General features: G+C 41.3%; 1 protein-coding gene and 1 long non-coding RNA gene across 19 annotated transcripts in view; one reads left to right on the top strand and one right to left on the bottom strand.

Annotated features, from left to right (window-relative positions):
* Window positions 1–4,554: 4,554 nt before the first annotated feature.
* On the bottom strand, window positions 4,555–16,164 carry LOC123725456 (uncharacterized). The gene is made up of 2 exons (XR_006757925.1): window positions 15,882–16,164; window positions 4,555–6,828 (listed from the first exon to the last, which is right to left on the bottom strand). It is a non-coding gene; the product is annotated as an uncharacterized LOC123725456 (long non-coding RNA).
* LOC106590752 (nuclear factor 1 X-type) overlaps window positions 16,095–27,060 on the top strand; it is a 154,624-nt gene continuing 143,658 nt past the window's right edge. For all 18 annotated transcript variants that reach the window (XM_082958757.1, XM_045691092.2, XM_045691082.2 and 15 more), the window contains exon 1: window positions 16,095–16,382. In XM_082958757.1, coding sequence (XP_082814883.1) covers window positions 16,380–16,382 — 3 coding nt within the window. In that variant the 5' untranslated portion in view covers window positions 16,095–16,379. The remainder of the gene's footprint in view (window positions 16,383–27,060) is intronic.

Here is a 27,060-nt window from a genome sequence, read left to right as displayed (position 1 = left end):
TAGATAGGAGGGCTAACACTCCAGAACTGACTGGTACTACTAGAACTAACTAGATAGGAGGGCTAACACTCCAGAACTGACTGGTACTACTAGAACTAACTAGATAGGAGGGCTAACACTCCATAACTGACTGGTACTACTAGAACTAACTAGATAGGAGGACTAACACTCCAGAACTGACTGGTACTACTAGAACTAACTACTAACTAGATAGGAGGGCTAACACTCCAGAACTGACTGGTACTACTAGAACTAACTAGATAGGAGGGCTAACACTCCAGAACTGACTGGTACTACTAGAACTAACTATTAACTAGATAGGAGGGCTAACACTCCAGAACTGACTGGTACTACTAGAACTAACTACTAACTAGATAGGAGGGCTAACACTCCAGAACTGACTGGTACTACTAGAACTAACTACTAACTAGATAGGAGGGCTAACACTCCAGAACTGACTGGTACTACTAGAACTAACTACTAACTAGATAGGAGGGCTAACACTCCAGAACTGACTGGTACTACTAGAACTAACTACTAACTAGATAGGAGGGCTAACACTCCAGAACTGACTGGTACTACTAGAACTAACTACTAACTAGATAGGAGGGCTAACACTCCAGAACTGACTGGTACTACTAGAACTAACTACTAACTAGATAGGAGGGCTAACACTCCAGAACTGACTGGTACTACTAGAACTAACTAGATAGGAGGGCTAACACTCCAGAACTGACTGGTACTACTAGAACTAACTACTAACTAGATAGGAGGGCTAACACTCCAGAACTGACTGGTACTACTAGAACTAACTACTAACTAGATAGGAGGACTAACACTCCAGAACTGACTGGTACTACTAGAACTAACTATTAACTAGATAGGAGGGCTAACACTCCAGAACTGACTGGTACTACTAGAACTAACTACTAACTAGATAGGAGGGCTAACACTCCAGAACTGACTGGTACTACTAGAACTAACTACTAACTAGATAGGAGGGCTAACACTCCAGAACTGACTGGTACTACTAGAACTATCTAGATAGGAGGGCTAACACTCCAGAACTGACTGGTACTACTAGAACTAACTACTGCTCACTGACAGACAGGAGGACATACATACATACACAGAGAGAGAGAGGCCCTTGTTAACATTTCCACTCACTCACTTGAATTAATTTTACTGTAGATGTTGTATATAGTATACAGCCTTAGCTAATTTCAGCAAGCACTCGTGCCACCCTTATTTACAATCTTGGTGTCATCACCATCCCCCCCCCTAATACTAATGTGGCTCTTCAACAATTTCAGAACAGTTCAGCACCGTCCTCTGTGTCCTGGCAGAATGATGTCACAAAGAATGCCCAGTGGAATGAGTGTCAACTGTATCTGCATACGTATACCCCGAGGGTGTGTGGACACTGGTGTGTGCGCGTGCATGACTGCTTGTCACTGTGTATACATGCAGAGCCTTCAGAAAGTATCTGTACCCCTTGACTTATTCCACATTTTGTTGTTACAGCCTGAATTCAACATGGATTCAATGTATATTTTCTCTCACCCATCTACACACACAAAGTGAAAACATGTTTTTAGAAATGTGATTATTTTCTTGCTGAAAGGTGAATTTGTCTCCCAGTGTCCGTTGGAAAGCTGACTGAACCAGGTTTTCTTCTAGGATTTTGCCTGTGTTTTGCTCTATTTTGTTTCTTTTTATCCCAAAAAAACTCCCTAGTCCTTGCCGATGACAAGCATACCCATAACATGATGCAGCCACCATGCTTGAAAATATGAAGAGTGGTACTCAGTGATGTGTTGTGTTGGATTTTCCCCAAACATAATGCTTTGTACCCAGGACATAAAGTTTTTGCAGTTTTACTTTAGTGCATTTTTTGCAAACAGGATGCATGTTTTGGAATATATTTATTCTGTACAGGTTTCTTCTTTTCACTTTTTCATTTAGGTTAGTATTGTGGAGTAACTACAATGTTGTTGATCCATCCTAAGTTTAAACTCTGTAACTATTTTAAAATCACCATTGGCCTCATGGTGAAATCCCTGAGCGGTTTCCTTCTTATCCGGCAACTGAGTTAGGAAGGATGCCTGTATCTTTGTAGTGATTGGGTGTATTGATACACCATCCAAAGTGTAATTAATAACTTCACCATGCTCAAAGAGATGTTCAATGTCTGCTTATTATTATTTTTTATCTACTAATAGGTGCCCTTCTTTGCGAGGCATTGGAAAAACTTCCTGTTCTTTGTGGTTGAATCTTTGTTTGAAATTCACTGCTCGACTGAGGGACCTTACAGATAATTGTATGTGTGGGGTACAGAGACGAGGTAGTCATACAAAAATCATGTTAAACACTATTATTGAGTCCATGCAGCTTATTATGTGAAGGGTTGAATAGTTGACTCAAGACCTTTCAGCTTTTCCTTTTTAATTAAATTGTTTGTTACAATTTTTTTAAACATAATTCCACTTTGGCATTATGTTGTATTGTGTCTAGGCCAGTGATACAAAATCTAAATTGAATCCATTTTAAATTCAGGCTGTAACACAACAAAATGTGGAAAAAGTCAAGGGGTGTGAATACTTTCTGGAGTCACTGTATGTGCCTGAATGTATAAGCGTGTTTGTCTCCAATCTCTCCATGCCCGCGGGGTATTGGCACCCAGCTAAAGGGCCAGTGTGTGGACACAGGGGTGTGTGTATGTCAGGTCTCCAAGGCCCCTCCCTCTCTCTCTGTGTAATCCAAATCCACTTTCAAAGGTGCTGCTCTGGCATTAATACACCATGTGACGCCATTGCCAAAGCCATTTGACTTGCAATATATTTCAACCACTATATTCAAATGATTACTGTTCTCTATATTGATAAGTAACTAACTTATTTGTGCAAAGTACATTACAAATGCTTTAGCAAGCAGCAGTGATACTGCACAGCAGTTGTAATACTAACATAAATGGTAGCAATAACTTACTTTCATGGATGATTGTGTGTGTGTTACGTGTTTAGCAGGTGTGTGATGTGACGAACATTGGTGCTGTGACATTAGGATATCAGGGCCTTCCTCAGTACAGCGAAGTATTATTGATGTATGGAATGTTACGCTTAAGTGTATAAATGGTGTACTTGTATTTGAAATGTATGTAGTTCTGTCCTTGAGTTGATAACTTTATGTATTGGTATGTGTGTGAATGGTAGGGCTGGGAATTACCAGGGACTTCACGATACCATATTATCATCAGACTTTGGTGCCAATACGATTGTCACAATTCTATATGTATTGCGATTCGATATTGGGATTTTTATTGCGATTCGATGTTCCAACCATATTGCTGACTGTATGTCTGCTGCAGAGGGACAAGAGAGAGACATAAAAAAATGATTTTTGATCAGTCATGGAAACAAAAGGCCTGAAAACATTTGTGCCCCTATTTAAAAAGAAGATGGAGAACAAGCTATTAAGGAAAAATACTGGCGTTTTGGTGCAGGTACAGCCAACGAGCGCAAATATGATATTGTGATAGTCGAAATGATATGATTTATCATCAAAATCATCACTAGTGACTGGTGGACACTGCTGGGTGTGATGTAGCGGAACTCAGGTGGAAATGTAAGACAAGCTGCTGAGGTGGAAACCATTAAATAGAAAGTTTAAATGGAGGAAACTCCAACCGATTCAAGGTTGCTGCGTTCACGTCTGTTAACTCTGATTACGGTGGCTGAGGTGAAAACCTCATCTGATTCTGGTTCAGTTTATATTAGCAGGAGCGTAACAACGCCATCTGATTCTGGTTCAGTTTATATTAGCAGGAGCGTAACAACTCCATCTGATTCTGGTTCAGTTTATATTAGCAGGAGCGTATCAACGCCATCTGATTCTGGTTCAGTTTATATTAGCAGGAGCGTAACAACTCCATCTGATTCTGGTTCAGTTTATATTAGCAGGAGCGTATCAACGCCATCTGATTCTGGTTCAGTTTATATTAGCAGGAGCGTAACAACTCCATCTGATTCTGGTTCAGTTTATATTAGCAGGAGCGTAACAACTCCATCTGATTCTGGTTCAGTTTATATTAGCAGGAGCGTAACAACTCCATCTGATTCTGGTTCAGTTTATATTAGCAGGAGCGTAACAACATTTTATGACCAGGTCCAAAGCCTAGCACAAACCTCAGATAACCCTTTATGGGTGGTAGACTGCAACCCATTACACTATACCTAAGCTAACCCTTTATGGGTGGTAGACTACAACCCAATACACTATATCTAAGATAACCCTTTATAGGTGGTAGACTGTAACACATTACACTATCTCAGCTAACCTGTTAAGGGCGAAAGACTATAACAAGGCTCAAGATTCAAGGCCTGGTTATTTCATGAATGTTGCATTGTACCTAAAGAAAAACATAGCAGGTGGTATCTGTAACAAAATTCCTACAAATTTAAGAGATGACATGTCGCCCCAGGAAACCCATTGCGGGTGGTAACTGTAAAAAGTCTATACTTTACCCCAGGATACCCATTACAGGCGGTAACTATAAAAACAAGGTAGCTTTATTCACAACAGGGGAATTTAGCCAAAAGTGTCAGCCTATTTGCAATGCACCTCCTTGTTATTGCATTTTAGTGTGTTACACTGGCATTCAGTAGAATTATGAATCACATGATTATGAAGGCAGTAATGTTTGAAAGCATGTATATTTTTATTTTAACTGTATGTAGTTCTATTCCTTGAGCTGTTCTTGTCTATTATGTTCTGTATTATGTCATGTTTCATGTTCTGTGTGGAACCCAGGAAGAGTAGCTGCTGCTTTCCCAACAGCTAATGGGGATCCTAATACAATATTAATGTTGGTGTGTGTGTGTGTCCACACGGATGCACGTCCGCCTGTTCTAATCCCAGTCTCTCTCAGCATCTGGAGCATTGACACAGTTTAAAGGCCTGGCGATGCCCACATCGGGCTGGCCCATTCGGCACACACTCACACACGGCCTATCTGGGGCACCAGAAGGCCCGGGAACCGCCAAGGCAGAGGCTGCCCACGTTGGCACCGCCACTGGGGGGGGCACTGCTGGCGCTTGGGGGAGAGAGGGAAATGGCAAGGGTGTGTGTGTGTGTGTGTAGTGGGGCTGAGGGAGTGAGGAAAGGAGAGGGGGAGGAGGGGGCACCTGGCATGGGATAATCACCCTGGGAATGGTCCCATGCCCTCTGTAGATATCAGGGAGGGAGGGATGGGGGGGTTGGGGTGTTAGAGAAAGAGGGATGAAGAGAGAGGGGGGAGATATAGAGATAGAGCGAGGGGGTGTGGGGAGATGAGAGAGAATGGATGGGTTGTTAGTGTATGTATTGAGAGTACTCTTAACACTTCACATGGGACTGGGAGTATGGATGGTTTTATCATGCTAATGCTCTGCTCTGCTCTTAAAGGACAGGTGCTACTTTTCACCCATAACAAGCTGGCATGGGATGCTTGTGATGCCCTCTCTCTCCCTTTTTCTCCCAGTCTCTCTCGCTCTCTCTTTTTCCCTGTCTCTCACTCTTTTTCCCTGACTCTCGCTCTTTCTCCCTGTCTCTCTCTCTCTCTTTCTCCCTGTCTCTCTCTCTCTCTCTTTCTCGCTCTCTCTTTTTCAATGTCTCTGTCACTCTACCTTTTACCCACAGCTGGCATCGGATGCTTATGGCACAACTAGCCCCCCCCCTTCCATCTCTCTACTTTTCACCATACAGGCTGGAATTGGGTGATTATACCCCTCTCTCTCCCTTATCTCTCCTTCAGTCCAGGCCTCAGGTTGCATCAGGGTCGCCTCCCTCTCTCCCTGCCCTCAGTGTCCTGGCCCACTGATGGCCTATCTCTCCCTGCCCTGCCCTGGCCCACTGATGGCCTATCTCTCCCTGCCCTGGCCTGGCCCACTGATGGCCTATCTCTCCCTGCCCTGGCCTGGCCCACTGATGGCCTATCTCTCTCTGCCCTGCTCTGGCCCACTGATGGCCTATCTCTCCCTGCCCTGGCCTGGCCCACTGATGGCCTATCTCTCCCTGCCCTGGCCTGGCCCACTGATGGCCTATCTCTCGCTGCCCTGCCCTGGACCACTGATGGCCTATCTCTCTCTGCCCTGGCCTGGCCCACTGATGGCCTATCTCTCCCTGCCCTGCCCTGGCCCAACTGATGGCCTATATCGCTCTGCCCTGCCCTGGACCACTGATGGCCTATCTCTCTCTGCCCTGCCCTGGACCACTGATGGCCTATCTCTCTCTGCCCTGCCCTGGCCCAACTGATGCCACCCCACGCTTGCCTCCTTCCTCGCCTGAACTCTCTCTCTCTGTAGTGGGCACAGATGCCCATGTTGGCCTGCAACAGCTGTCTCACCATGTGGCACTACCAAGTGTTGCCACCCAATGGAGGGGGAGTGGGAGTGGGGTGAGGGGGAGAAAGGGTGGTGGGGGAGAGGGTGTGGGGAGGGGGTCTGAGTTGGGATGTGAGGGGCCGAGTTCATGAATATTAATGTTGTGATCACAGCCGAGTTCTGCCCAGGCAGGATCAAAAATCCAGGCAGATTCCTGCCTGTCTCTGTCTTTATCTCCCTCCATCTTTCTTTATCTTTCTTCATTTTTCTAATGTTCTCTGTCTTTCTAGCTCTTTTGCACTCTTTTTCTCTCTCCCTTCTCTCTTTCTCTCTCCCCCTCTCCTTCTCTCCTTCCCTCGCTCTCCCTATCTACCCCCCCTCCCCCCCTTTGGCTCTCACTCTCTCCCAGTAGAGTCAGTAAAGGTGATGGCCAGCGCCCATGTCTCCCCCGGTCACAGACAGGAAGCCCCTGGAAACAGAGAGAGGGAGGGAAACGTCAAACGACTGGTTCTCATTGGTCGAAGAGTTCAAAATACACAAACCGTAACCAATAAGAAGACAAGCAGTCATCTAAGGAGTGGGACACAGTGACAGAGTAGTTTCATCCAAAATATTTTCATCCAAAAAGCTAGTGCCGAGAAGTGCCGAAAACAGACTAGAGGCAACATAATTGTGGCCATCGAGTGACGGGCGGCGTCCATTTTGGGGCGAGGTAATTTCAGCTTCCAGACACAGTATCTTAAATAATCTTCCTCCTCACCTCAAATAAAAATTATATTCAGAATTTCTGAACTAACACTTACACTTGACTCCCCCCCGCATCTCTGGTTTTGCTGATAGCTCCTTTATTGAGTAAAAACATACTCACTACGACGGTGATATGTGGTTGTCCCACCTAGCTATCTTAAGATGAATGCACCAACTGTAAGTCACTCTGGATAACAGCGTCTGCTAAATGACTAAAATGTAAGTGAGTCATCCAAACAGCTAAATAAGTGGCATCACAAATTATTATTATTTTTTAACATTACTAAATCTACCAGGTGGTCGCTAATTCTAGCTACACATTGATAGTGGATGGGGTGAGTTAGCTACCACCACACAATGTAAAGCATTATAATCTTGGTCACAGCTGAGTATATGCAATATTCAGAGACACACTTGTCTGGTTACACAAGACTAAGCACTGTGACAGCCTATGGCTTTACACAGTACATACATGCATTCTGTTATAATAGAAAACAGATTGGAAGGAAAACTAATCAAAAGTGAGTGATGTGATGATGGCGTCACAGTTCTATAGCTACGGCATCAAGAGAGGAGAGGGGCTGTCAGAATGAAAAGAACACACACACACACACACTGGCCAAAACAGCAGGGGTAAAAGCTAAAGGGACCGCGGGAAGGATGGTAGAGATGGAGGAGAGAAAGAGAGAGAGAGAAAGCGAGGGATGGGGCAGCAGATCAGAGACTGTCTCTAGTGTCTTGCTCTCCCTTTAAAGAAGAGCCAGGAAAACAGATTAGGAGTCCACTCTTTTTCTCCTGGGGGAGCAGAGCCCCCCCCCCCCCCCCCGAACACACACACCACACAGACAGACACACACTCTTTAATACACACGCACACACACACACTGTAGACCCTCCACTGCACCGGTCCTCTTTACAAACAACAACTGTGTTGGCTAATAGTAGCTGAAGCTAACTCTAAGTGACCCGGCCCACTGCTTAGTTAATTAGCTTGTTTTCTCACGGCTGAACCTAAGACGGTTTGTGTGTCCCATCTCCTCCTTTGACCAACATGTGGACTTAGAGGTGTAATTACGGGTTTCTCTGCCCTGTGTCACGTTTGCAAACAGTTTATGGCTGTTTAATGGGAGGGAGTATTTACTTAGAAAGCCTACTGAGGTACACACTGCCGCTGCCGATGGCTCGGTTGCTCCATTTCATGGGCAGGTGTCTGTGCATGAGTGCATCTTGTGGTTGTATTTCGGTGTATGAATGTTTTTAAATCAAATAAAATTGTATTTGTCACATGCACCAAATACAAATGCTTATTACAAGCCCTTAACCAACAATGCAGTTCAAGAAATAGTTAATAAAATATATACTAAATAAACAAAAGTTTATTAAATCTAATCAATCAAAAAGTAACACAATAAATGTACATAACAATAATGAGTCAATGTGCGGGGGTACAGGTTAGTCGAGGTAATTTGTAAAGTGACTATGCATAGATAATAAACAGCGAGTAGCAGCAGTGTAAAAACAAAGGGGGGGTTAATGTAAATAGTCCAGTGGATTAATTGTTCAGCAGTCTTATGGCTTGGGGGTAGAAGCTGTTAAGGAGCCTTTTGGTCCTAGACTTGGCACTCAGGTACCGCTTGCCGTGTGGTAGCAGAGAAAACAACCTATGACTGGGGTGACTGAAGTCTGACAATTTTTTGGGCCTTCCTCTGACACCGCCTGGTATATAGATCCTGGATGTCAGGAAGCTTGGCCCCAGTGATGTACTGGTGTGTGTGCATGGCTATCGTCTGTCTGTCTGTCTGTCTGTCTGTCTGTCTGTCTGTCTGTCTGTCTGTCTGTCTGTCTGTCTGTCTGTCTGTCTGTCTGTGTGCGTGCGTGCGCCAGCCTGCCTGCCTGCATCTCCTAGTATCTATTCAGGTTTACAGAGCTGCCCATGGCAGTAGGTGATAAGCATCGGTCCAACCAGACTGTACTAGCCTGGACAGGCCTGTCATTACCAGGGTAGTGTTCCGTTTTCAACTCCCGGTCCTGTAACCAGAAATCTAGTAACCAGGAACTCAACTCACTTTTTACCTTTTGAGTATTAGTTGTGTATTGGGTTTAGTGGAGTTTCACAGCCACATGGTATTGAGTCTCACAGCGATGTGGACACACATTATACGCTCCAAACCTAACTGTATCAAGCCCAGCCAGGTCACTTGTGATACAAATCAGTATTCAATCTCCATCCATGTCTGAGAATGTTGGGAGATGACGTGGAAAAAGACCACTAGGGGTAACAGTGAGCGCTGTTACCTTCCAGTAGGTTTGGGTTTTGCGCATCTGCCTCTGGTGACAAAGGTTGTATGTTCGAATCCGGCGATAGAAAATTGTTGTTGATTTTTGTATTAAGCCTATCCCAAACCTTAACCCTTACATTAACCATTCAGACTTAATGCCTAACCTTAAGAATTTGAAGTTAATGCCTAAACTTAACCCTAACCTCGAAAATTCTGAGTTAATGTCTAAACTTAACCTTAAACACTTTGAAATTGGACATTTGGAACAACTTGTAAAGAGACTGTGAGAGCCTGTTGGTCAGCCAGCCAGGAAGCAGCTAGCAACCCTTGGTTGGCCAGTAGTGCCTCTGTTTCACTTTGTTGTTGTTTTCTCTCTCTCTCCTTCCCCCTTTCTCCCTCCCTCTCTTTTCTGTTACTCTCCCTGTCAGATTGTAAAGGGGATGCAGACAGAGAAAAGGAGAAATGGCCAGAAAAAGCCGTCCAAACTCCATCCAGCCAGAGAGTGAGATTTGTAATGCTAGACAACACTCAGTCAGTCGCAATGCAATGCTAGAATAAACCCCTCTCCCTCTCAGCCTGCAGACAAACAGGCCCTTGTGTGTTCCAGGGCCTTGTGTACGCCCCAAATGGCACCCAAACCCTGTGTAGTGCACTACTTTTGACCACTGCCCTATGGGGGATAGTGTTCCATTTGGGACGTAAGACCTTGTGTGGGATATGGCACTTCTCACAGCTCTGTTGACCAGTCCCAAACAGAGGAGGAACACACAGTATAGGCCTACTAGGCAGATCAGATTCGGTTTGGGGTTTTTATGTTGAAGGCTGAACTCTTGTCTTTATCTTGATTTGATAGCTTGAGGGAATGTTGAGATGGGTCTGCTAACATGACTGTGTCTGCTAACATGACTGTGTCTGCTAACATGACTGTGTCTGCTAACATGACTGTGTCTGTATGGATCTGTAATGCCAGGCTGGATATACTGTATCTCGGAGACCTCGTCACATTGGCAGTCATCATATTTCCTCATATCCGTTTGGTCTCCTGTGAGTTTTCTGTTTGCAGTAGTTCAGTAGTTCCATCCATGTGAAGTTCATGTTAATAATTCACTCTAGACAGATGTCCTGACCGAAGGCCCAGTCTGAGGGCTGAGTCTCAGTGTGGACACCTGGATGAGATTAGTGTGGATCTATATTGTTCAACTGCTCACCTATACTAAATGATATGATGAGCAAAGTGGTGAGCCAGTTCCTGATGTGAGGAAATATGTCATTCCTTAATTAATACATCCACATGGTTTAGGAAAGGTGGTAGAAAGATGTCTTTCTCAACATTGACACTTGCCCTCTATGCTGCAATAACGGGCCCACCTAACATGTTGGGCCTTATTTTTTCATAACTACAGGCCACCTATCCCAGAACTTTTTCTTCCATAGCTAATTTGTCTAATCGATAAAAAGCCAGAAAAGTTGAAAGAGGGTCCCAGCTGAACTTTCCGCTCTGATCGTTCCATATACCGCCGTCACTCGAGCTCCCATACAGTGAGGTTTTTAAGACTCATAGCCCACATAATGGCTGCTCTTAAAACAATGCGGTCGCGAGAGAGGTCGTTATGGGGGCGGCGGTAACCGCTGTGCACCGCTAACCCTTAATTACCTTTAATTAGTCCAATGCTTCCTCTAATTGACGCGTAGAGGGCTCGGGTTAGATTTGCCTTTGCTCTTGCTGTGAGGAGACAATTAGGCCGTATTGCGTCGGCACGGCAACAAAAGTTCAACTGTTTGTTTTTTTAACTCCCTGGAACATAGTATTATTTCGATATTTGTTAAGAGAATGGTTTGGCCCCATGTTGTCTCCGTCCAAGTGAAAACAAACTATTTGAAGCCGTTTTTACCAGCATTGAAGGCTTACAGTCTTACAGTTTTATTTTCTCTTCTTGGCTAGGCCTATAGTGTTTGATAAATCAAATCAAGCAAACCCCAATTCGTTTATTTATGACTTTATCCCAACATTTTAAAAACATTATTTCAATGTTCTTATAAACAAATAGTTTTCATCTACCAAGTTTCAAGTAAGTACTGTTAATTCCATATACATAAAAATAGGGAATGATTACTATAAGACAAAGGTTATGAACCTACAGCAATAGTCACTGAACAGGGGTAAAGCTGGAGGGGGGCATTGAGACTTCATATTACAGGAATAGATTATATTATGCCTAGATTAGAATAGATTATATTCTAATTATTGATTTTATTGTCAAATCATGAAAATACAATTCTGAGGGCAGTTTCATCCCTGCCACGCTGATTTTTTTTAATTTATTTTATTTCACCTTTATTTAACCAGGTAGGCAAGTTGAGAACAAGTTCTCATTTACAATTGCGACCTGGCCAAGATAAAGCAAAGCAGTTCGACAACATACAAAAACACAGAGTTACACGTGGAGTAAAACAAACATACAATCAATGATGCAGTAGAAGAAAAAAAAATATTGTGAATATAGGACAGCCAGTTCCGCGTGTATGCATGCATTCAACAAGCCTTGGCCACTTTAAAAAAAATATTGCAGCATAGGCTATTAATTATTAATCTGTCAGTTGTCATATTTTTGGGAACATTTTTCACAACGTTTCTCATTGAAAGTAGTGTGTTTATTTCCATATGTGACAGAGGTTTAGTATTTATTTTCGAATCTATAGGCTATGCGACAAGAGTCCGACTCATTGCAGTGGCCTCGTGCACAAAGCACTGCACTATTAACCACCATAATAAGTTCTATATGCATTTCTATAGCCCCGATACTGCAGGCATATCCGGTCCTATTGGTCCAAGTTCTTGCATTCATTTATCGTCATACTGAACATTTTTGGATATAGCCCATTATTATTCGTTTTTCTTCGTTCGTTTAGGCTTAATGTGATAGACATTTTTTGACAATATTATTTTCAACAAAGTCTTTATCTTTCAGATGGAATATTTTACGAATTGATTGCCAAATCTTTTACTTTAAAATGATTTTCTTCTGAACAGTTTTATTATACCTATAATTGTGCATATTTGTGGTCTTTTTTTATTTATTTATTTTTTTACAAAGAATAGAAAGAATAGGTAAGTGTTTAAAAAAGGACCATAAGAATTAACCATGATAACACACATGACAAATTGCTTTGGAGGTCAATTCGGTTCCTCAACTCTTAACCTTGAAATATTTGTTGAACAAAAGTCATTTTTCGTTTTTATATTTGCCATTGTTCTTATGAAATGTGTAACATTAATAATTTGTTTGCTATATGGAAACTAATGTGAAACCGGTTTCTAGGGGGTTAAATTGAAACTGGTTATGCTAAATTGATATTGTGACCATGAATAATTATAATTTGTAACGATGGAGTATATAAAAGTATTCATTCGTAGATATACTTTACTGTGTCAACGAAGAAGCAGCTTCTCAATTAGCACCTGCATGTGAAATATAATATGCCAGAAATTATGTAAAGAATGATAAAAAAGACTGAAATAGCTTATGAAACACCATGTGTCAGGTAACGATGAAAAACCAATGCATTGAAAATGAATTGCTAAAATAATCGAATGCCCTTATTGTAGGCTTTGGGAAGTATGCAAATCATTTGTTATAAAATAATACTGTATATGAATTGATACGTACTTTCCCTAGATAATTAAATGGACAACATATTTTGAAACGAAAATGGTGTATAGTTATTCCAAAAACGTTTTACAATGCTGAAATATAGGCTATAGCTGATAGACTAGTGCAATTAACAGTTAAACGAAGTGACATTTTCATAGGTCTGATATATAAACAGTGGGTCATCTCATTTTCATAACTAAGATCCTATTGTCAATATATCATCATAGTAGCCTACCCTGCATGCTATTTAGTGATCGAAGTTGTATTTATTAGCCTACTTATTGTTTAATATTTGTTATCGGGGTAAGCTATATTCTATCGCTGGAATGACCTACAACAGACGGCAAAAGAGAAACGATTGGAATTTGGAATCTCTATTCTATTTTGATTCCTTCAGAAACAATATGTGTCTAAGGCCTGTGAAAATCAATATTACCATGGTAAAATAATGTTGCCAAAGATAGACATATTTGAGCCATTTATCACAATGTTTGTGTTTTGTTTGTTAAAATGAGTTAGGAGAAATAACTAGCCTAACTGTACGAGGATTACGTTCAACTCTGTTTGTCTTTCGTTTGTAGGCTCCACTCCTCAACACACTACGGTCTATTTCTTCTATTCAAAAGCAGAGCATAAACTTGAGCGAAATGTTTTGTCGCGTTCTTGACAGACTTTCTCCCACACCACCCTCCCCCCACACCTTTTAACCCTCTCGTGTTAAATGGAATACTCTAAATTAGGTTGAAATAATAACTTCAATTATAATTCAATGAATTAATAATAGATGAGGCCAAATGCGTTGGGAGGTCAATATTCAATAATTCATCACGCCGTTATGTTACTCCTGATGTGATGTGCTGCAGGAATGTCATTGCGTGTCTGATTGAATAACTCCAGATTCTTTAATCTCAAACAAACCAAAAATAAGACCTCAAAGTATAAAGATATATTTAGCTTATCAAAAACAAATACATGTATTGGCCCCCACCCATGTTGATGGTTGTATTTCTTAGGCCTAGGCTATATGTGGCATGTCTGGTTGACTAGCTCCAGATTGTAGTCCGGATAGTATCAACCCCAAAATAATAACAAAATCAGTGAACATTTATCTAGAAAATGGATTATCGTTACTTATTAAAAGTACATAAATAGCCCATTTAGTTTTTTTAGCTTGTGGGGAGGCCTATATGTGGTGTGTGTGTGTTTTGTGTCTTCAACCTGCGTTGCAAATTTGATTATGACTGCAAATAAGCGGCATATCAGTCCTATATAACATTTTGAAAAACTGCACGAACTCCCGAAAAGTATAGCCATGCAGGACAGACAGAGAACAATACACCATTTATTGGTTAAAACCCAGCTGCATGGGTTAAATTCCATTCCTGAATTCAGTAATATCACATCAATTGTCCTGCACCTGTTAGCTAAATAAACTTAGGTGGATGGCCTAAACTTTCCTCAGCTTGTGTCTTGATAGTCAACTTATTTTCTGTGATACACTCTTAGAAAAAAAGGTTCTGGATAGAACCAAAAAGGGTTCTATTGCTTGCTTCATATGGCACCCCTAAAGGTTCTATATAGAACCATGTTGTAGGGTTCTTTGATCAGAACTCTAGGGGTTCTTCTTCACTGAACTAAAATTGATTCCATATAGGGTTCTATGTGGAACCGAATTAGGTTCTAGAACCTTAAGGGGTGCCATATATGAAGTTAGCATAGAACTGTTTTTGGTTCTATCCATATCCTTTTTTGGGGGGATATTCCAATGTGGGATATTCCAAATTCAATTGCATCCATAATCCATCCATATTACATATCCTTTTCTATAGGCTCGGAACTTTGAGGCGTTTATATGAGAATGTCTGCGAGGCCTCAGAGCGCGCGCTGCCTCATCTCACCAAATTTGTGGCACTGCCAAAGGCCGCGCAAGGCCGCGTACACTCTGGTCACTTTAGAAACATTCGCTGACCCAAATGACCTAGAAATACCTAATTATTTTTAGTGTTGGTATAGTTATTAGGTTTCTATCGACTGCAGTTCATGAATGTCACTATGAAACACAGGGAAAAGTTCCAAGTTGAACTAACTACCTGTCCTGACCTGACCAGGACTATTCCACTAGCCTACACCTGACACCTCTATCCCTAACTCATCTCCCTCTTTCTCTCTCCGTTCCTCTGCGGCTGGTAACGGTAGCGCAAGACAGTACAGGCAGCCCGTAATCCCCGCTGCCCGTGATTTAGCCCGAGCCCGCATAATGCTCCTAAACCCCCAGCTGCTACCCTGGCCACTTGCTCCCCGCGACAGACTGCGAACAGTTCGCTTTATTAATAATTCAACCAACTCGACGCTTCCACGAGACCACGACCGGCTGATCGCTCTGACCGGCCCCGACGCTAATAAGGCTATACAACTGCCCTCATTCTTATTCCATTTTAAAGAGACATTAACCTCCTTTTGTGTCGCTGATATTGGGGAATAAACCGCTACCAGTATTGATATTGGAGCGTAGGCTACGGCTATCACCTCAGCATTTTACACGAGGATTTTTCGACAGGTCTTTGTTGCTGCGGTGTAGGCATTTTGATATCTCGGCAATGCAATAACGATTTTGAAGACGTCTCTTTCATCTCGTACGCTTTGAGGAGGAGGAGGCGTGGGACCAGGGGACTCTCCGATTGTGGATCAAGAGTGAGAGAGGGGGACAAGGGGGAAGCAGAACGAGAAGACAGACAGTGGAGGAAGAGATTGGGGTGTTGGTGTTAGTTTGGATACACATTTTGGAAACGGGAGCAGAGAGCTGTTATTTTGAAGTGGGAGAAAATAAATAAACAAAAACTTACTTTCTATCTTATCTCCGTCCACATAGTATTTTAGCTATTTGTGAGACGTTTGTTGGTGGTTCGGCGTCTCTCTCACGTCACTGATTAGTTGCAGAACTTTCTTTCACCGCTCGGTGTTGAAGGCAGCAGGACTTGGACTCGAACGTCTGCCGAACTTATTGGGCTGTCGACGAGCGTTGACGATGGATGCAACTTGTGCTAACAAATGAAAAGAAGAATCCAGAATAACGAGGAGAAGTAGGGAGTCTGCTGCTACGCTGTCCTTCCTTTCCTTTTCTCTCGCAGAAGAGAAGACAAACTTTTTCAAAGACCGTTTTCTGGGCCACAGGCCGACTTGTTTAAAGGACTTGTTTTTGCTTCCGGTAACACCGAAGAAAAAACAGAGTCGCGCTCTCTCGCCCTCTTCTCTCCCTCTCGCTCTCTCTCACTTTTTTTGGAAGCAGAATTTTTAAAGTAAAATGGGTCTTTGAGAGAGTTGGCACATCTCCCTGCGCTATAATGGTACGTGCTATGTAAATTAATATCATCACTGGAGAAAGCCTTTCAAACTATTGCCATATTATTTATAAGGTTGATATGTAGAATACCTTTACACTTTAACAATATGTTATAATTATGTTACAATTAATTTAAGAGGGGATTTATTTGATTTACGTCAGTCAAAATCTACATCTCAGTCGAAAGAGGAGTATTTGTTATTGATTAGACTAATTACTTTAGCGCCTACAGGTGTATAATTGTATTATTTAAGTAAATATTATTTTATTTCGCGGGTGACTGTGACACTAAACGGTTTAAAGTGAAGCGCCACATCAAGCAAAGCTCACCTGTATCCCTGATGCTTGCTATAATTGTCTAGACAAGTACTACTCCGTTTTGTTACTGTGACGTGTCTGACTATCATAAACAGCTTATTGTCCCACATTTATTTTCTCACACTTTTTTTTATTTAAACACGAATTTTAATTAAATGTAGGCCTGTTATTATTTATATTATAATTTATTATAATACATTATTTTACATTTATTATAATATTTATAATATTTAGCTTATAGGCCTATTATTTATTATTATCGAAGTCAAAATAAATATGAGGCTATATACAAAAATTAAAAAAACATTGAGAACAAAATAGTCGTCTGAATATAAAACCCATGTGATGACAAAGTGGCGGGATGCTGGGTCTATTCTGCGGAGGTTAGCCTACATCAAAAGGAATAACCAACGACGACAGCATGTTTTATCGTTCCAAGAGAGCAGTTTGACAGGCCAGAATATGGGACAGTGCGGGTGGTTCTTGTGTGTCGGAGACCAAATGTTCAATCTTTTAGAAGCTTCATTGTCTGGGGTGCATCTCTTTCAAATAAAATAAATGTGTATTTGTTGTGTATGTATACACAGATTAGCAGATGTTAAAGCAAGCGCAGCGAAATGCTTTTGTTCCTAGCTCCAGCAGTGCAGTAAATGTCTAACAGTACAATAGGCCTACTAATACACAAATAATCCCAATCTCTTTCTCTCTTCCTCCTACTTGCGGAATTGTCTTTTTTTTCCCCCTGGTTGTATTTTCATCAATGGGTCGGCTAATTGAGTTGCGTAGTTGATGACACTTCATATAGGCTCACGAAAAGGGAGGGGGAAGCGGGAATAGATTTACCCTCAGTATTGGTGTGTTTATAGTTCCTAGGCCCGTTCAAACCATCCAATGGATATCAGACTTGGTTTTTTTTTGTGCCAGAAGCATGTGGGTTACCTTACCACAAGCTATAATAATAGTATGCTAATAACAACTAGAATAATATGTGATATGAAATAAAACTATATTAATAATATAGCCTAAGATATACAGCACATAACATACATTGTGTGTACAAAACATTAGGATCACCTGCTCTTTCCATTGACAGACTGACCAGGTGAATCCTGGTGAAAATAATGATCCCTTATTGATGTCACCTGTTAAATCCAATCAGTGTAGATGAAGGGGAGGAGACAGGTTAAAGAAGGATTTTTAAGCCTTGAGACAATTGAGACATGGATTGTGTGTGTGTGTGTGTGTGTGCCATTCAGAGGCAAATGTGCAAGACTAAATATTTAAGTGCCTTTGAACGGGGTATGGTAGCAGGTGCCAGGCGCACCGGTTTGAGTGTGTCAAGAACTGCAACGCTGCTGGGTTTTTTACACTCAACAGTTTCCCATGTGTATCAAGAATGGTCCACCACCCAAAGGACATCCAGCCCACTTAACACAACTGTGGGAAGAATTGGAGTCAACATGGGCCAACATCCCTGTGGAACACTTTCAACACCTTGTAGAGTCCATGCCCCAACAAATTGAGGTTGTTCTGAGGGCAAAAGAGGGTGCAACTCAATATTAGGAAGCTGTTCCTCTCCTTAACGCTGAGTGTTCCTAACCGCATTGGATTACCATTGTAATCTCTGTATCATAACTCTTCGTTAATATATGATTTAATATGTAAAGGGACAGATGCATTATACTTTTGATAGTTGTTCAGTTTTTAAATGTATTATCTGTTTGGTATACACTCAGTGTATATAGAAAAGTCATTATTATTCAAGAGGTTACTAATAATAATATATTTTAAGTCCATAGTTACCATTAATAAAAAAAAATCATTTTATGTGTATTATTCAGGCAGCATCAGTAATAATATACTGTAACCTACACTCCAGTTTCATTAGGAGTTATATTGGTGTAGTCCTAGGCCTTCTCTTGAAGCCTGCTTTCTGAGGCAAACACCCACCTCTGAAATGTACTACTTGATAGGGTGTGTGGTGTGTGTCTGATGTGATTTGGCCGAACAGCACCAATCATTATTCAGTCTACACAGCCCGTCAGTCTGACTGGCTCTCATCTGCACACATGGAATCTCACATCACTGACTCTCAAACATACAAACATAATATGATCCATTAACAGGTTATACTGTAGGGCTGTGACAGTCATGGCATTTTGGATGATGGTAATTGGCCAGCCAAATGACCGTTGTCCCCGTAATAACCGTTCAAGTAGCCCCATCGGAGCAAATTGGAGCAAAACAGGAAGTAAATATCTGTGCTAAAATATGAGGTGTGATTTGTTGATTCAACTCAACTGAAATTACAAAAAATACACTCCATTGCATGAGCCACATCAGTTAATATCATTTGAATGAACATTCTACATTACCATAGAAATTATTGAGTGTACCCATGAGTTTAACAGTCAAATTGCCAGTGTTAGAGGTTCCAAGCCTGTTCTATTCATTCTATTTCTATGTGCTGCTGCTGCATTGTGGAGGCCGTTGCCTAGGCAACCGAAGACTAGTTTGCTTGTTTCAGCAAGGAGCATCAAAGTTTCATCATGTTGTTAAGAGTCCATGTTAAGCCCAAAACAGACTCATCTGCATGAATGCCCGGCCTTCCCGTCTTCAGTCAGCTGTTTGTTCCACACAAAACGTTTTATTTTTAAAAACGGTTATGACGGTTATTTTACTTTCATGAGGGTCTTCATCCATAACCATATGGTAATTGTGCCAGCCCTATGTTATAGGTGACTTAGTAAATACTGTAGAGCAGCCTTTCTCAAACTCGGTCCTCGAGACCCCAAAAGTGCACCCGTGGGGTTCCGATGACAGAGTTCTGGTACCCCCTGCTATAGCAGGCCAGGGATGTTAAAATAAGTTCCTGAAAGATAGAAAAGTTGATCCTAACAAATGGTTAGTTCATGCATCAATGAGCACGATAATACAACACAAAACATCAGTAACAGCATTGACTAGCTTTCCTGTAGTCTAGATTGTGGTTATTATTAGCCTCCGATTTGGACTTTGAGCTGCCTCGTTTGTCAAGTGCAGTATTGTTTTTGGTGAGTTGGCAAGGGGGTGTAAACCTTGACATCACATCATCACCATGATATTTCACTGATTTGAATATCTGGATTCTATTTCTATGGGCTCACCGTGTGTTACCGTTATATGCCACATTGAAACGTGTGTTACCGTTATATGCCCCATTGAAACGTGTGTTACCGTTATATGCCACATTGAAACGTGTGTTACCGTTATATGCCCCATTGAAACGTGTGTTACCGTTATATGACTCATTGAAACGTGTGTTACCGTTATATGCCCCATTGAAACGTGTGTTACCGTTATATGCCCCATTGAAACATGTTACCATTATATGACTCATTGAAACGTGTGTTACCGTTATATGCCCCATTGAAACATGTGTTACCGTTATATGCCCCATTGAAACATGTTACCGTTATATGACTCATTGAAACGTGTGTTACCGTTATATGCCCCATTGAAACGCTTGTGTTTTGTAATCTAATGCGGTGTGGTAACTCTCCCTGTATTAGAGCTCAGAAGCAAATTACTCCCCAAGATCAGCCTATTGTGGGAAACAATGAGGTTATTGTAACCAGGAGAAACATTATTGTTGAGTGCACATACCACAGTGTGGTTTCACGTTGTTAGAGAGTGTGGTTTCACTAGTAAGTTACCACAGTGTGGTTTCACGTTGTTAGAGAGTGTGGTTTCACTAGTAAGTTACCACAGTGTGGTTTCACGTTGTTAGAGAGTGTGGTTTCACTAGTAAGTTACCACAGTGTGGTTTCACTAGTAAGTTACCACAGTGTGGTTTCACGTAGTTAGAGAGTGTGGTTTCACTAGTAAGTTACCACAGTGTGGTTTCACGTAGTTAGAGAGTGTGGTTTCACTAGTAAGTTACCACAGTGTGGTTTCACGTTGTTAGAGAGTGTGGTTTCACTAGTAAGTTACCACAGTGTGGTTTCACGTTGTTAGAGAGTGTGGTTTTACTAGTAAGTTACCACAGTGTGGTTTCACGTTGTTAGAGAGTGTGGTTTCACTAGTAAGTTACCACAGTGTGGTTTCACGTTGTTAGAGAGTGTGGTTTCACCAGTAAGTTACCACAGTGTGGTTTCACGTTGTTAGAGAGTGTGGTTTCACTAGTAAGTTACCACAGTGTGGTTTCACGTAGTTAGAGAGTGTGGTTTCACTAGTAAGTTACCACAGTGTGGTTTCACGTTGTTAGAGAGTGTGGTTTCACTAGTAAGTTACCACAGTGTGGTTTCACGTTGTTAGAGAGTGTGGTTTCACTAGTAAGTTACCACAGTGTGGTTTCACGTTGTTAGAGAGTGTGGTTTCACTAGTAAGTTACCACAGTGTGGTTTCACGTTGTTAGAGAGTGTGGTTTCACTAGTAAGTTACCACAGTGTGGTTTCACCTTGTTAGAGAGTGTGGTTTCACTAGTAAGTTACCACAGTGTGGTTTCACGTTGTTAGAGAGTGTGGTTTCACTAGTAAGTTACCACAGTGTGGTTTCACGTTGTTAGAGAGTGTGGTTTCACTAGTAAGTTACCACAGTGTGGTTTCACGTTGTTAGAGAGTGTGGTTTCACTAGTAAGTTACCACAGTGTGGTTTCACCTTGTTAGAGAGTGTGGTTTCACTAGTAAGTTACCACAGTGTGGTTTCACCTTGTTAGAGAGTGTGGTTTCACTAGTAAGTTACTACAGTGTGGTTTCACCTTGTTAGAGAGTGTGGTTTCACTAGTAAGTTACCACAGTGTGGTTTCACCTTGTTAGAGAGTGTGGTTTCACTAGTAAGTTACCACAGTGTGGTTTCACCTTGTTAGAGAGTGTGGTTTCACTAGTAAGTTACCACAGTGTGGTTTCACCTTGTTAGAGAGTGTGGTTTCACTAGTAAGTTACCACAGTGTGGTTTCACGTTGTTAGAGAGTGTGGTTTCACTAGTAAGTTACCACAGTGTGGTTTCACGTTGTTAGAGAGTGTGGTTTCACTAGTAAGTTACCACAGTGTGGTTTCACGTTGTTAGAGAGTGTGGTTTCACTAGTAAGTTACCACAGTGTGGTTTCACGTTGTTAGAGAGTGTGGTTTCACTAGTAAGTTACCACAGTGTGGTTTCACCTTGTTAGAGAGTGTGGTTTCACTAGTAAGTTACCACAGTGTGGTTTCACCTTGTTAGAGAGTGTGGTTTCACTAGTAAGTTACTACAGTGTGGTTTCACCTTGTTAGAGAGTGTGGTTTCACTAGTAAGTTACCACAGTGTGGTTTCACCTTGTTAGAGAGTGTGGTTTCACTAGTAAGTTACTACAGTGTGGTTTCACCTTGTTAGAGAGTGTGGTTTCACTAGTAAGTTACCACAGTGTGGTTTCACCTTGTTAGAGAGTGTGGTTTCACTAGTAAGAGTATCTCGGTAAAGACAGACATGTAGGGACAGAGTTATTGTGTTACATACATTAATACCACCCTTATACTGTGTAACTAAATGTATAGTGTTGGCCTATAGGGATCTCCCTCACTACTGTGTAACTAAATGTACAGTGTTGGCCTATAGGGATCTCCCTCACTACTGTGTAACTAAATGTATAGTGTTGGCCTATAGGGATCTCCCTCACTACTGTGTAACTAAATGTATAGTGTTGGCCTATAGGGATCTCCCTCACTACATGGTGCTGGAGATACAGTATATTGGGTGGGTTATGCAGGGTTTTGTTCCAGCCCACTTACACACCTGTGCTGGGCTGAAGTTGGAGACATGTGAAGGGAACAAGGAAAGGAACAGCTTCCTGGGATGGAACACAGCTACAATATATATTTATTGATACAATACAGCCTGGTATAAATACAATATGTCTTTATTGATACAATACAGCCTGGTATAAATACAATATGTCTTTATTGATACAATACAGCCTGGTATAAATACAATACATCTTTATTGATACAATACAGCCTGGTATAAATACAATATGTCTTTATTGATACAATACAGCCTGGTATAAATACAATATGTCTTTATTGATACAATACAGCCTGGTATAAATACAATACGTCTTTATTGATACAATACAGCCCTGGTATAAATACAATATATCCTTATTGATAAAATACAGCCCTGGTATAAATACAATATATCCTTATTGATACAATACAGCCCTGGTATAAATACAATATATCCTTATTGACACAATACAGCCCTGGTATAAATACAATACGTCTTTATTGATACAATACAGCCCTGGTATAAATACAATATATCCTTATTGATACAATACAGCCCTGGTATAAATACAATATATCCTTATTGACACAATACAGCCCTGGTATAAATACAATATATCCTTATTGATACAATACAGCCCTGGTATAAATACAATATATCTGTATTGATACAATACAGCCCTGGTATAAATACAATATATCCTTATTGATACAATACAGCCCTGGTATAAATACAATATATCTGTATTGATACAATACAGCCCTGGTATAAATACAATATATCTGTATTGATACAATACAGCCCTGGTATAAATACAATATATCCTTATTGATACAATACAGCCCTGGTATAAATACAATATATCTGTATTGATACAATACAGCCCTGGTATAAATACAATATATCTGTATTGATACAATACAGCCCTGGTATAAATACAATATATCCTTATTGATACAATACAGCCCTGGTATAAATACAATATATCCTGTATTGATACAATACAGCCCTGGTATAAATACAATATATCCTTATTGATACAATACAGCCTGGTATAAATACAATATATCTGTATTGATACAATACAGCCCTGGTATAAATACAATATATCCTTATTGATACAATACAGCCCTGGTATAAATACAATATATCTGTATTGATACAATACAGCCCTGGTATAAATACAATATATCCTCATTGATACAATACAGCCCTGGTATAAATACAATATATCCTTATTGATACAATACAGCCCTGGTATAAATACAATTCATCTTTATTCAATACAATACAGCCCTGGTATAAATACAATATGTATTTATTGATACAATACAGCCCTGGTATAAATACAATATATCCTTATTGATACAATACAGCCCTGGTATAAATACAATATATCTGTATTGATACAATACAGCCCTGGTATAAATACAATTCATCTTTATTCAATACAATACAGCCCTGGTATAAATACAATATGTATTTATTGATACAATACAGCCCTGGTATAAATACAATATATCTGTATTGATACAATACAGCCCTGGTATAAATACAATATATCCTTATTGATACAATACAGCCCTGGTATAAATACAATATATCCTTATTGATACAATACAGCCCTGGTATAAATACAATATATCTGTATTGATACAATACAGCCCTGGTATAAATACAATTCATCTTTATTCAATACAATACAGCCCTGGTATAAATACAATATGTATTTATTGATACAATACAGCCCTGGTATAAATACAATATATCCTTATTGATACAATACAGCCCTGGTATAAATACAATATATCCTTATTGATACTATAGAGCCCCACATTAGAGGTGTCATAATACCCATAAACCTAGCGGTCAAACAATCGTTTTTCCACCAAATAATTTTTCCCATAAGAAATGTTATAAACACTTAAAATAAGGGCTGTGTTTCATGTAGGCTTACCCTGGCGTGACATTTTGATAACCATGTAAATCTCTCTAGGACAAGGTGACTTTTATCAATATATTCGTCTCTATTTACTCTCAGATTAGAAAATGCTAATTAGCATCAAAGTCGACATCAAGGAAAACTACCAATCCCTGTAAACTCCAGCTCGTCATCTCTAGCTGACAGCTTTGCTAACAGTTATTGTGTCAATTCAAAACTTGCACAGGACAGGACACAGAAATGGCCATTTAAAGAAATGTAGCCAGGTTTTATGGCTATTATGACTCGATACAGACCTAGTATAAACACAATGCATCTTTATTGATACAATACAGCCCTAGTATAAACACAATGCATCTTTATTGATACAATACAGACCTAGTATAAACACAATGCATCTTTATTGATACAATACAGACCTAGTATAAACACAATGCATCTTTATTGATACAATACAGCCCTGGTATAAACACAATGCATCTTTATTGATACAATACAGCCCTAGTATAAACACAATGCATCTTTATTGATACAATACAGCCCTGGTATAAATACAATATGTATTTATTGATACAATACAGCCCTGGTATAAATACAATATATCTGTATTGATACAATACAGCCATAGTATAAACACAATGCATCTTTATTGATACAATACAGCCCTAGTATAAACACAATGCATCTTTATTGATACAATACAGCCCTAGTATAAACACAATGCATCTTTATTGATACAATACAGCCCTAGTATAAACACAATGCATCTTTATTGATACAATACAGCCCTAGTATAAACACAATGCATCTTTATTGATACAATACAGCCCTGTGCTAGAAGTTAGCTATTTGTTTCGTGGTGACGTTTCCCCTGGGGACAAATGTAGGATCAGCTTTCCCTCCCCCAATCCTAACCTTAACCATTAGTGGCGGAAACACTAAACTGATCTAAGATCAGCATCTAGGCCGAGGGAACTTCACCCTACACCTAGCTACCTGTCTTGTCTAATAGTTGTCACCATGCCAGGTGCGTCTCTGGGGTGTGGCAGTGTACAGTAAGTCTGTCCTGCTGCCATGCAGTTCTGTATGAACTTGTTCACCCTGTCCTGTCCTCCTTGAACTCTTAGGATGCGAGGGATTTTCTACTCTATGTCTGTCAGTCAGTTAGTCAGGGTAATTGCTGGGCTGGCCTCCATTGTCAATGCTTTATTCATTCAGCCACCCACGTACTGTCAGTCACCCACACTACTCACACTTGTTATCGGTAACGGTACTTGTCGTGGCCACACAACACAGTATGCGCGCACACACACACACAGCTATGTCTTACTATAGTTGTGTGGACCAACAATTGATTCCCATTCAAAACGTTAACCTTATCCCCTAAACCTAACCTTAACTCCTAACCCTAGACATAACCACTAACCCTAATTCTTACTCAAACCCTAATCCTAACCCATTTTTTTTTTTTTACAAGTGACGACTGGCAATATGTCCTCACTTCTCAGAAATGTAGGTGGTTTACTATTCTTGTGAGGACTTCTGGTACTCGCAAGTATAGAAAACGTGTACACACACAGTCACACATAATGAATTGACACTGAAGTGAAGTCAGGTATTTTGTAAAGGAGTTTCTACACACCTACAGAATGTGTGTACTACATATTGCTCTAACCACAGTTTACTGTTGTGTAAACCTGCTATGCTATTAAGCAGAAAACAACATTCAGCACCACTCTGTCTTGGCTTCAACATCTGAACCCATTAAACTAATGTTAAACCCCCTAAAAGTGAACTGAAATAATTAGCACAGGCCCCATATCCATTCCAGAACCACACCACACACACACACACACACACACACACACACACACACACACACACACACACACACACACACACACACACACACACAACCAATACTCACCCTCTCCTCCCTCCTCTTTCTCTGTTTTTCTTTTGTCCTCCTCCCTCCTCCTCCCTTACTCCCTCCTCCTCCCTTACTCCCTCCTCCTCCCTTCCTCCTGCCTTACTCCCTCCTCCCCCCTTCCCCCTCCCTCCTCCTCCTCCCTTCCCCCTCCCTCCTCCTCCCCCCTTCCCCCTCCCTCCTCCTCCCTCCCTTCCTCCCTTCTCCTCCCTTACTCCCTCCTCCTCCCTTCCCCCTCCCTCCTTCTCCCTTCCTCCCTCCTCCTCCCTTACTCCCTTCTCCTCCCTTACTCCCACCTCCTCCCTTCCTCCTGCCTTACTCCATCCTCCTCCCTTCCCCCTCCCTCTCCCCCCTTACTCCCTCCTCCTGCCTTACTCCCACCTCCTCCCTTCCTCCTGCCCTACTCCCATCTCCTCCCTTCCCCCTCCCTCCCTCCTCCTCCCTCCCTCCTCCTCCCTTACTCCCTCCTCCTCCCTTCTCCCTCCCTCCTCCTCACTCCCTTACTCCCTCCTCCTGCCTTACTCCCACCTCCTCCCTTCGTCCTGCCTTACTCCCTCCTCCTCCCATCCCCCTCCCTCCCTCCTCCTCCCTCCTCCTCCCTTACTCCCTCCTCCTCCCTTCCCCCTCCCTCCTCCTCACTCCCTTACTCCCTTACTCCCTCCTCCTCCCTACCTCCCTCCTCACCCCCCTGAGATAGCGGTGTGAAAAATCACATTTTTTCAACATTTTCTCCCTGAGGTGGCTCTGGCAGGGATTCAC

The sequence above is a fragment of the Salmo salar genome, chromosome 12 (assembly GCF_965601325.2).
Source record: "Salmo salar chromosome 12, fSalSal1, whole genome shotgun sequence".
NCBI lineage: Eukaryota > Metazoa > Chordata > Actinopteri > Salmoniformes > Salmonidae > Salmo > Salmo salar.
Note: the sequence above shows the minus strand (reverse complement) of the source record. Positions and strands in the feature narration are given on the sequence as shown.